Source organism: Dipodomys ordii, unplaced genomic scaffold (genome assembly GCF_000151885.1).
Source record: "Dipodomys ordii isolate 6190 unplaced genomic scaffold, Dord_2.0 Scaffold285, whole genome shotgun sequence".
Classification (NCBI taxonomy): domain Eukaryota; kingdom Metazoa; phylum Chordata; class Mammalia; order Rodentia; family Heteromyidae; genus Dipodomys; species Dipodomys ordii.
In genome coordinates, this window is record NW_012267501.1 from 235242 (window position 1) to 247435 (window position 12194).

General features: G+C 36.4%; 1 protein-coding gene across 1 annotated transcript in view; it reads left to right on the forward strand.

The window, feature by feature from the left end:
• Copg2 (coatomer protein complex, subunit gamma 2) overlaps positions 1-12194 on the forward strand; it is a 97577-nt gene that overhangs the window by 21465 nt on the left and 63918 nt on the right. The window contains exons 6-7 of the mRNA XM_013036423.1: positions 10723-10856; positions 11359-11426. Coding sequence (XP_012891877.1) covers positions 10723-10856; positions 11359-11426 — 202 coding nt within the window. The remainder of the gene's footprint in view (positions 1-10722; positions 10857-11358; positions 11427-12194) is intronic.

A 12194-nucleotide genomic window follows, 5' to 3' on the forward strand; every position in this document is an offset into this window, starting at 1 on the left:
AAAAAAAAAAAAAAAAAGAAGTATGAGCCACCAGTGCCTGGCTGTGTATGTGTGTGTTTCCACTTAGTATTTTGCTATAAGAGTTACATTGGTTTTATACTCTAATACATTTAAACAATATACCTGAGACTAAATAACTTATAAATAGAGATCTGTTTGCTCAGTTCTAGAAGTTGGGAAGTCAAGAGTATGTTGCTGGCATCTGCACAGGCCTTGGTGAGGGTTTCTCCTGCCTCAAAACCTGGTGGAAAGGATCACATGATAAATCGCAGCAATGGGCTGGGAAGGTAGCTCAGTGGTAGAGTGCTTGCCTTGCATGACTGAGGCCCTGGGTTTGATTCCTCAGCACCACATAAGCAAAAAGAAAAAAGCCGGAAGTGGCGCTGTGGCTCAAGTGGTAGAGCGCTAGCCTTGAGCTGAAGAGCTGAGGGACAGCGCCCAGGCCCAGAGTTCAGGCCCCACGACCGGACCAAAAAAAAAAAAAAAAGGAAAGATAAATCGCAGCAGGAATGTTACTTTAGATATCTCTTCTGATGATAAAGTTACTAATGCCATCATAAGTCACATTCCCTCTTCTAGATTAAATCTCCAATACAGAACTCTTGGGGAACACATTCATAACACAGTAATTACCATTGTGTGTGTGTGTGTCTCTGTGTGTGTGTGTGTATGTGTGTGTATGTGTAACTGTTAGATCATTGGATATACATTTCTTCACTTCATATGTAATGTCACACTTTGTTTTTCCAAAGTGATTGTATCAGTTTACATTCCAGCTAATAGTGTGAGAATGCCTAAGGTCAACTGTTTATATTGTCAAAACTAAAAGTTTTCTTTTTAAAAAAAATACATTTTTTATTGTAAAGATACTGTACAGAGAGGTTACAGTTACATGAGCAAGGTAATGAGTCCATTTTCTGTCAAGCATTGTTACCCCCTCCTTTGTTTTTCCTCTACCATCCCTTTCCTCCCCAACTCCTCCCTCTACTCTCCCACCCACCCCCACCCCACAAAGTTGTAAAGTTCGTTTTCAGCATAGTGTCTTGTATATCTCATTGTTACAGTGGGTCATCCTGTATCCTTATTTCAGCATTTTGTTATTTCCCTTCCCCTCCCCAAATAAGAAAATGTACAAGATGCAGGACACTGGAATCAAATACAGTGACAACCGGGTTTATACCATGGGGGAAGAACATACAAAGTAACAAAAAAAATTACATAGTACATTGTAAGTACATTAAAAACAACAACAAGAAAGATAAAATCTCATGTCCCTATCTTGGGGTTCATTTTGCCCTAGCATCATGTTATATGGTTATATGTACATAGCTTTTGACCTCTTCTGCTTATCCTAGACATATACTAGTTATTGCAGATAGGGGAAACCATGGGACCTGTGTTTCTTTGAGTGTGGCTTACTTCACTTAATATAATTTTTTCCAAGTCTTTATATTTCCTAATAAATGGGGCGGTGTCATTCTTTCTGATGGAGGCATAGAATTTCATTGTGTGTGTATATATATATATATATATATATATATATATATAATATATATATATTTATATATCACATTTTGTTTTTTTTTGGGGGGGGTCCGGTCATGGGGCCTGTACTCTGGGCCTGGATGCTGTCCCTCAGCTCTTCAACTCAAGGCTAGCGCTCTACCACTTGAGCCATAGCGCCACTTCCAGTTTTTTCTTTTTTCTTATGTGGTGCTGAGGAATCGAACCCAGGGCCTCAGGCAAGCATGGCAAGCGCTTTACCACTGAGCCACCTTCCCAGCCCCTACCACATTTTCTTGATCCATTCATCTACTAAGGGGCATCTGGGTTGGTTCCATATATTACCTATGGTGAATAAAATTTTTCTAATATTGTATTTTTATTGATATAACTCACCAGATATAAACTTGCCTTTTGAAAGTGTATAGTTCAGTGCTTTAGTATACCCAAAAAGTTATGTCACTATCCCAATTCTAAAACTTTTTCATCATCCCAGAAAGATATCCTCAGCCCATTAACATTCTTCCTTCTCTCTTTCTTTGGCCTCTAGAAAACCCATCACTATTTTTTAAAAGCATGTATTCTAGACATTTCTTTTTTTTACATTTCTTTCTTTTTATTCTGAAAATACCATACAGAGGAGTTACAATTACATGGGCAAGGTAATGAGTGCATTTCTTATCAAGCATTGTTGCCTCCTCCTTTGTTTCCCTTTACCATCCCTTCCCAACCTCCTTACCCTCCACCCCCTTCTGGACATTTCTTATAAATGGAATCATACCTCATATAGCTTCTTGTTTCTGGCTTCTTTCACTTAGTATAAGCACATCTGTATTATGGAAGTATCAGCACTTCATTCTTTTGATATCTCATATTTCCATTTATCTGTTCAGGAATATTGGCTGTATCTGTATTTTTGCCTTTATGAATAATATTAATATGAATAGGGCATATTTTTGTGAACCTTTTTTTTTAGTTTGTATGGGCACATAGAATTGTGGGGTCTTAATGAAATTTTTTGTTTAATTTTGTGAGGAATTGCCAGATTGTTTTCTAAAGGGAGCTATACCAATTTACATTCCTATCATCAGTTGCATGAGAGCTCTAATCATTCCAAGTCCTCTTTACACTCATCAGTCTTTATTATAATATCTACCCTAGAAAGCCTAAAGAAGTTGTGTGAATATCTTTTTATGCGTTTATTGGCCATTTACACATCTTCTTTGGAGAAATGTTTTTCAAAATCTTTGTCCCTTAAAAATTTAGGTTGTTTGTCTTGTTACATTTGAAGTATAATAGATATAATACCCTTATTAGATGCATAAATTGCAAATATTTGCTCCTATTCTCCCTGTTGTCTTTTTCTGTTTCTGATTTTTTTTTTGAGGGGGCAGGGGTACTCGGATTTAAATAAAGCATTTTAGAGCTTGTTAAGAAGATGCTTTGCCACTTGAGTCAGCCCTCTATCCCTGTGTTTCTTGATGATATTCTAGCATAGAAATCTAATTTCTCTCCCCCTTCCTCCTTTGGGTTGTTTGCATTTGGGATGTTTTACCCAAGAAACCCTTGTCTAATCTAATATCACAAGATTTGTTTTCTTCCAAAACAGTGTTTTCTTTCACATTTAGGTTTTTGGTCCATTTTGAGATCATATTTTTGAATGTAATATGAGATAGGGATTCAGCTTCATTCTTTTGCACATGGGTATTGTTAGGGTTTGGATATGAAATATCCCCTCTTCCCCATATGTTCAAAACTTAGCACTCTTTCTCCTCCCAGGTGGTATTGCTGTTTAGGGAGGGTATGGAAACTTTGGGATATGGAGCCTAGTTGGAGAAAGTCGATAACTGCAGGCATGCATTTCAAAGTTATACTTGGTCCCCAGTCTCTTCTGCACTGTGTACTTTCTAACTGCCAAGAAGTGAACAGTCTCCTTCACACATTCTCATTGCCAAGATATTCTGCCCAAGTGCATGGTAGCAAGCAATCATCGACTGAACCCACTGAATTGTTTCTGTCAGTTATATTGTCACAGTGATGCTGAGTAATATAGATGTCTATTTGTTTTCAGAAAGACTTGTCCTGTAAATTTCTCTAGCATACTTGTCAAATCATGGTTTTACTTTGTAATTCCCTAATTGTTAATGATTTTTGATAACTTATTTTGGGTTTAATATCCACTTGGATATTCATTCATACCTGTTTGAGTCTTTGGCCAGTTTTGTTTTGTTTCTTTTTTGACTTATCTGCTTTATTCTCAGTGAAACCTAGGAATTCTTCATGTATTTTAGTTGTGTTTTGAGCCCATTGCTAATTGTATGTATTAGATTTAGTTTGTTCCACACTTTTTCTCTTGTGTATTTTGACTAATGGAACGTCTTAAATGTAAGACAGTCAATTATTTTGTTTGTTTTTGTTTTGTCACTCATGGGGCCTGAACTCTGGGCCTGGGTGCTGTCTCTGAGCTCTTCAACTCAAGGCTAGTGCTGTACAACTTGAGCCACAGCACCACTTCCAGCCTTTTCTGTTTATGTGGTGCTGGGGAATTGAACCCAGGGCCTCATGCATGTGGCAAACACTCTACCACTAAGCCACCTTCCCAGCCCAAGACAGTCAAATTTGTCAGTCTTTTTACTGAAGGAATACTGTTTTTTTCAGTATTGGATATTGAACTCAGGGCCTTGCACATGTTTGGTAAGTGTTCTACTACTTAACTTCATCCCCCACCCTTAGTTCTTTTGAGACAGGGTTTCACTTAGTAGCTTAGGCTTGCCTTAAACTCCTTGTGCCTTTTCCTGGCCTTTTCCTCTTATGTCCATTTCTGGGATTATAAGCGTATGCCACACAATTTGAAAGAAAGTGTTTTTGTTCCCTTGCACAAAAATAAGTTCTTACCCAAAGTTCACAAATACATCTTCTGTAACTATTTGCTTCAAGTATTTTTTCAGTTTTCCTGTTTGAGGTCAATAATGTAACTGGAATTATTTTTCCAATGTGATATAAAATAGCAGTTTATTTTCCCCATATGAATACCAGAGTCTCAGCCCCATTTGTTGAAAGTATATGATCAGATGTCCTCATATGAATTGGTCTATTTTTGGATTCCTCTTTCTCAATGCTGTGTCTGTCCCTGAGCTAGAAACAGCCAACTTTGTAATAGTGTAGATAGGCATTGTTAACAGTTTTTTTGAGGTATAACTTACAAGTGATAAAATTCATTCACTGAAAGTATACAGTTGTATTGGTTTTAGTAAGTATATAGAGTTATGCAACCATTACTATAATGTATTTTTAGAACATCTCATAAAGTTCCTTATTCTCATAGCTATTAATTCCCATTAACACTCACAGCCTTATGCAACCACTGAGCTGCCTTTTGGGTATAAATTTTGCCTGTGTGAACATTTCACGTAAATAGAAATAAAGCTACACTTCACATAGCATGCATTTGAAATCACTGTATTGTAATATTGCATCTATACTTTATTCCAGACTGAATAATTTTCTATGGTGTGAATAAATTAAATTTTGTTTATTTGTTCACTGGTTGTTGGCCATTTGGGTTAGCTCTCTTTCTATTATTAATAATACTGCTATGAACAGCCAAGAAAAAAAGCTTTGTGTGGACATACATATTCGTTTGGGAGAATTCCCATGAATGGAATAACTGACTTAGGTTACATTTAACTTTTAAAGAAATTGACAGGCTGTTTTCCAAACTAGCCTTACAATTTTACATTGTATATGAGAATACCAATTTTCATTATCTTGAACTTGTGATACTCACTGGTGGTATCTTTAAAACAAAAAAAAAAATCAGCTAATTCTGATTGGGTGCTTGTGATTAACACATAATTCTAGACATTCAGTAGGCTGAGAATGGGAGAATCACAGTCAAGGCCAACCCAGACAGAAAAGTGTATGAGACCCCCTTCTCAATGCAAAGCTAGGTACAGTGGCACACATCTCTTAGCCCTAAACTACATGGGAAGCAGAGATAGGAAGATTGCAGTTCCAGGCCAGCCTAGGCAAAAAACAAGCTGGATGACAGCTGCTGCACCTGTGATCTCAGCAGTGACAAGAAGTCTAGAATAGGTGAATCAAGTTCTAACTATACTACAGGGCAGGAAGAAAATAATTAACAAAAAGCAAAACTGGAGGCATGTAGAGGATCTGCCTAAAGCTTGAAGCTATGAGTTCAAATCCCAGAACTGTACACACACAATATGTGTGTATATGTATGTGTGTATACTTATTTATTTATGTATGTATATAGATTCTAGTGATATGTAGTAGTATCTCATTCTGGTTCTAATTTCCTCTTTCTTAATGATAGGCCTTTTTAAAGATACAGTTGATAATGAATTTGTCAGTTGATTTTCTTGCATATTTTAAAATGAATGTAGTTTTTCATCCTTTGTGTCATTAATGTTGTATATAACATGAATTGATTTCCTGGCATAAAACCAGCTTCGTATTCATGTAATTAATACCACCACTTCATTGTGAGGCATAATTATTTTTATGTATTATTGATATTTTGTTAAAGATGCTTGTGTCCATATTAAGACCTGTTTTTAGTATAGCTGAAAACTTGTCAGTTTTATATCTTTTCAAAGAACTGAGTTTAGTTAAAGGTGCAGTTCAAGTGGTAGAGGGCCCTGCATTCAAATCCCAGTATTATCAAAAATGAAAGAACCAACATAGTGTTGCAGTAATTTGAAATAAAAATTTCTGTAGTCTGTTAACCTGTGTTACAATCTTTACTATTTTCTTTCTTCAGCTTGCTGTAAGCTATTTACTCTTTTCCTTTTTTTTTTTTTTCTGGTCAGTTGTGGGACCTGAACTCTGGGCCTAGGAGCTGTCCCTCAGCTATTTATTTATTTATTTTTGTCAGTTGTGGGGCTTGAACTCAGCCTGAGCACTGTCCCTCAGCTCTTCAGCTCAAGCTGAGTGCTCTACCACTTGAGCTACAGTGCCACTTCCGGTTTTTCTGGTGGTTTATTGGAGATAGGAGTCTCACAGTTTTTCCTGTCTGGGCTGGCTTTGAACCACGATCCTCAGATCTCAGCCTCCTGAGTAGCTAGGATTATAGGTGTGAGCCACCAGCGCCTGGCTCCCTCAGCTCTTTAACTCAAGGCTAGTGCTCTACCACTTGAGCCACAACACCATTTCTGGCTTTTTCTGCCTATGTGGTGCTGAGGAATCAAACCCAGGGCCTCAGCATGTAAGGCAAGCACTCTATCACTGAGTCATCTTCCCAGCCCTCTTTTCCTAATTTTTTTTCTTTTTGGTCAGTCATGGGGCTTGAACTCTGGGCCTGGGTGCTGTCCCTGAGCTCTTTAGATTAAGGCTAGTACTCTACCACTTGAGCCACAGTGCCACTTCCTGTTTTCTGAGTGGTTTATTGGAGATAAGAGTCTCACTGACTTTCCTGCCCAAGCTGGCTTTGAACCATGATTCTCAGATCTTAGCCTCCTGAGTAGCTAGGATTATAGGCATGAGATACCGGCAACCGGCTCTTTTCCTAATTTTTTACATGTTATTATTAAACATTACTGAGACTATCTCTACTTTCTGATATAGATTTAAAAATTAGAAATTTCTAGCCATTATTTTAGGCAAAATCCTTAAATTTGATTTGTTATATTATTTTTATTCTGTTTCAAATGTTTCATTTCCTATTTGATTTCTTGTGGGTTATTTAGAAGTATGTTATTTAGTCTTAAGTATTTGGGAATTTCCTTGAGTTCTGTTGTTGATTTATATTTCATTCAGATGTGATTTGAGAACATGCTTTGTATGATTCTTTTTTTTTTTTTTTGTATGATTCTTAGAAGAGAGATTTGTTTTATAACCTGGCACATATCCTTGGGAATGGCCCATATGCATATGGAACAGATGTATATTTTACAGTTAGTCTTTTTAAGTTGAATTGTTTGATGGTGTTGATCCTTGATGATTTTCTGTCTAGTTTTTAGTTTTTATCAGTTATTAAATGAATATAGATAACTTTAACCATTATTTTTAAGTGATCTTTACTTTTGTCAATTTATTCATGAATTTTGGGTTCTGTTGTATGTGTATGTGTATTTATCATTGTTATACCTTCCTTATGTACTTCTTTATCATTGTGAAATGCATGTTTGTGTCAGTATTGTGTAATATTAATATAGCTATTCATATTCTCTTATAGTTACTGACTGAATGACATATTCTTGTTACATATTTTTGTTTATTTTTTGCTGGACTTGGGAGCTTAAACTCAGGAACTTGGCTTTATTCCTGAGCTTCTTTTGCTCAAGGCTAGTGCTCTACTACTTGAGCCACTGCACCACTTCTTTTTCAGATAAGAGTCACATCTTTTATCTGTGTGGTTTACTGGAGAAAAGAGTCTCATGAACTTTCCTTCCCTGGTTGGCTTTGAACTGTGATCCTCAGATCTCAGCTTCCTGTGTAGCTTGGATTACCAGTTGATCCACTATTGCCTGGCCATCTTTTTATTTTTATTGTACTTAAAATTTTGGTTCTAAATTATGTCTTTTAACAGTTGGATCTTTGTTGTTGTGCTGGTCCTAGGGCTTGAACTCAGGGCTTAGGCATTGACCATGAGATCTCTTCCCTGGCCCCCTTTCCTCCTCCCCCCTGCACCCCCCCCCAAGATTAGCCCCCAAGGCTAGCACTCTTATCACTTGAGCCACAGATCCATTTCTGCCCTTTTGGTGATTAATTGGAGATAAAAATCTCAACATTTTCCCTGCCTGGGCTGGCTTCAAACCTCCTCCTTCAAAGTTCAGCCCTGAGTAACTAGGATTGTAGGTGTGAGCTACTAGTAGATCTTGGATTTTTTGTTTGCTTGTTTGTTTTTAAACATTGTTACTCTATATTTTGGTTGAAGTGTTTAGACCATTGACATTTAGTATAATTCTTGATATTATTGGCTTTACTGTGCCATCTGGCTGTTCTGTTAAAGTTTTGCTACTGCTGTTCCTCTCATCCTTTTTTGGGTCTTTTTGTGTTAGCTAGGTATTTTCAGTGTTTTATTTTAATCCCTTTCAATATTTCAGCCATTTATTTTAGAAGTTGCTGGAAGGATTATAATATGCATTTGAATTTAGCAAAATTTATTTTAGATTGTTATTAATTCCAGTAAAATACTGAATCTTTTTTATGTTTTTGGTTGGTCATGGGGCTTGAACTCAGGGCCTGAACCCTGAGCTTTTTTGGTCAAGGCTAGTGCTCTCCTACTTTGAGACACAGTTCCAGTTTTCTGGTGGTTAATTGGAAGTAAGAGTCTCATGGACTTTGGTGCCCAGGCTCACTTTCAACTGCGATCCTCGGATCTCAGCCTCCTGAGTAGCTAGGATTACAAGTGTGAGCTACCAGCACCCAGCAAAATATCAAATCTTTATTCTAATGAAGTAAGCTTACTTCCTTTTTCTTCCTGTTTGCTATTACTCTCATGTATGCTCTATGTATCCACTAAAGTAATAATGGCTTTAATGTAATTTTGTCTTTTAAGATAATTAAAAGAGAAACATATCTGTAGAATATTTTTTGTGAACTGACATATGTACTATTTCAGGTGCTCTATTTTCCCCTGATTATTCAATGTCATTGTCTCTTAGCTAAAAAGTGATCTTTTAGTGCATTTAGTATTGAACTCATTCTTTGCTTATGTAGGACTATGCTTATTAGCCTTCATTCTGAGAAGAGAGCTTTGTTGGATACAGTAGTCTTCTCTTTTGCTTTAGTATTTTGTTCTTGTTTCTTGTGGCATCTCTGCTACAAATTGTACTGTTTTTTCTTTAAATAGTGTGATGTGTTATTATCTTGTTGCTGTCAGGATTTACCCTTTTATTTTATATTCAGCAGTTTGATATGGTGTATCTATGTATTTATCCTGCTTGAGATTTATTTATCCTGTTGAGCTCAAGAGGTTCAACAAATTTATGTGGAGATTTATAGTTTTCATCAAGTTTGGGAGGTTTCAGTTGTTTCTTTAGATCTTTCACTCTTTTGTCTCTTTGCTTTCCTTCTAGGATTCATAAGCAAAGTTGATACTCTTGTTCAACTCTCTATACATTTTTTCCTTTTATTTTTTTCACTTATTCTTCTTGATCTTTATCTCAGGTATATCTTTATCTCAGATAAAGCCCATCTTCAGTTTTGCTGGTTCTTTTATTTGTGAGTGCAAATCTGCTATTGTACCTCCCTCATTAACTTTTCATTCCATCATACTTTTCAAGTCAAAACCTTTATGCAGTTTCTTTAAAAATATCATATCTCTTTTTTGATATTTTCTCTTTGGTAGAACATTATGATTTTGCTTTTATTCAGTACACAAGGTTATCTTCAGTTCTTTGAACGTATTTATTTAGCTGACTGAAAGTTTTTGCATAATAAGTCAAACACCTGGGCTTTTGTAGGGATAATGTTTTGTGGGGGATTACCGTTCACTGCTTCTTCTTTTGTCTTATAATTATCTATTTTATTTATTTACTTATTTATTTATATGTACATACATACATACATACAGGTCTTGGGGTTCGAATTCAGGGCCGGCCTGGGCACTTCTGTTCCTAAGTGTTTTGTGCTCAAAGCTAATGTTCTGCCACTTGAGCCACAGCTTCACTTTTGGTCTTTTGGTGATTAATTGGAAATAATAGTCTCACAGACTGCCTGGGCTAGCTTTGAACTACTACCCTCAGATCTCAGCCTCCTAACTAACAAGGATTACAGGCATGTGATACCAGTGCCTGGTTTAATTTTTTGTTGTTAAAACATGATTATATAGCTTTCTTCCTTTTTATTATTATTGTGATGTATATTTATGATGATTTTATTTTGCTAGTCTGCTGGCTTTCATAACTTCAGTGGTTGAAGCTGCTGTTTTCCAAAACTATGATAGATTTGGGAAGGAGTGGGAATTAGGGTTAGAGGAAGTTATGCATTTAAAAAGCTCACCATTCTTGCCAAGATTAAAGTGTTTTTCTTGAATAAATGCTAACAGGATTGTTACAAGTCTTTGGTTAAGTTCTACATTTCTGGAAAGAATTGTTTTGACAGTTTTTTCATTGCTTTTTGGGGATGAGCATTTTCAGCAGTCCCTTTTCCACCAGTCCAAAACTGCATCTCATTGTAGCATGCTTTTAGCTATTATGCCTATTGTCTCCTTACTTGATATCTAACCAATGTTTTATATTAACTTGTTGGCAGCCATGAAAGTCCACTCTTTGATTTCATTGAGAGCTGCTTGCGAAATAAACATGAAATGGTGGTTTATGAAGCTGCTTCTGCTATCATCCATCTTCCTAACTGTACTGCCAGAGAGTTGGCACCTGCTGTCTCAGGTTAGTTTGACCAGGTGGCTGCCTTTGTTGATGTTTTTAAGTTTATATCTCAATAGATCTGCAGAATAGAATAATTTTTAGAGTTGTTTTTTTAAACCATAGTTCTATATTTATAGTTTTTGTAATCTGATAGTTTATGTGTAATTTTTTTGCATTGTTTTCTTTTATGAAGGATTTGTTTCCCTACATAAATCTTTTGAAATAATTATACTTAGAGGAAAAGTAATATTTAGTGTTTTTAGTTTTTTAATGTTCAGAGAGCCCATTTGCTCTCAACCATTAGTATTTCTATCATTCAAATATTAATGGATATATTAATATGCACAAAAGGAAACTTATTAAAGTTTTAAATAGTTGAATAAAAAGAGATTTTTCTATTTTTGATTCATTTTCATATGAGTTTTGATTCTGTGAAATGAATGATTTATTATGGCTCATATGTTCAGCTATGTGATAGATAATGAAATGAACAGTATTCATAGTGATCTTGTTGCTGTTTTAGTTCTTCAGCTTTTCTGCAGCTCTCCTAAGCCAGCTTTGAGATATGCCGCTGTAAGGACCTTAAACAAGGTAGGTGTCCTTTTGGTAACCACAAACTTATATCAGTGTTTGAGAACCTTAAATGTGATTTTTTTTGGCTTTTCTTCAAGCTTATCATGCATGATTTATGGACTTCTATTAAACCTCATTTTTATTTTTTGCCTTAGGTATGGCATTTTTACTATTACTCAGTAGAAACTTGTAATTCTGACTTGGAAGTACTTTGTGTTCAAGAGTTACCTTGTTGGGCCTGGGAAGGTGGCTCAGTGGTAGAGTGCTTGCCTTGCATGCCAGAGGCCCTGGGTTCAATTCCTCAGCACCACATAAGCAAAAAGAAAAAAGCTGGAAGTGGTGCTGTGGCTCAAGTGGTAGAGCGCTAGCTTTGAGCTGAAGAGCTGAGGGACAGCGCCCAGGCCCAGAGTTCAGGACCCACGACCGGACCCCCCCTCTCCCCCCCAAAAAAAAAGAATTACCCTGTTAATTAGCATGGTAGCCATTCACCACAAATGGCTCCTTAAATTTAAAAATTAAAATTAAATAACTTCATCCTTAGTCATTGTGATCATACTTCCTGTACACCTAAGCCACATGTGGTTAGTGGTTATCATTGGACAGTGCAGATATCTACTTGTTCTATCATTTATAATTGTATAGCCAGGTATCTCAGAATGCACATGTTTGTTAATTTGGTGTTATCTCTTTCATATTACTTCCACTGGTCCTGGGCAGCCTTTCACCTTAAAGATACACTGATATTTCTACACAAAACCTATGGCTACCCTTGCAAAGTAGGATAAG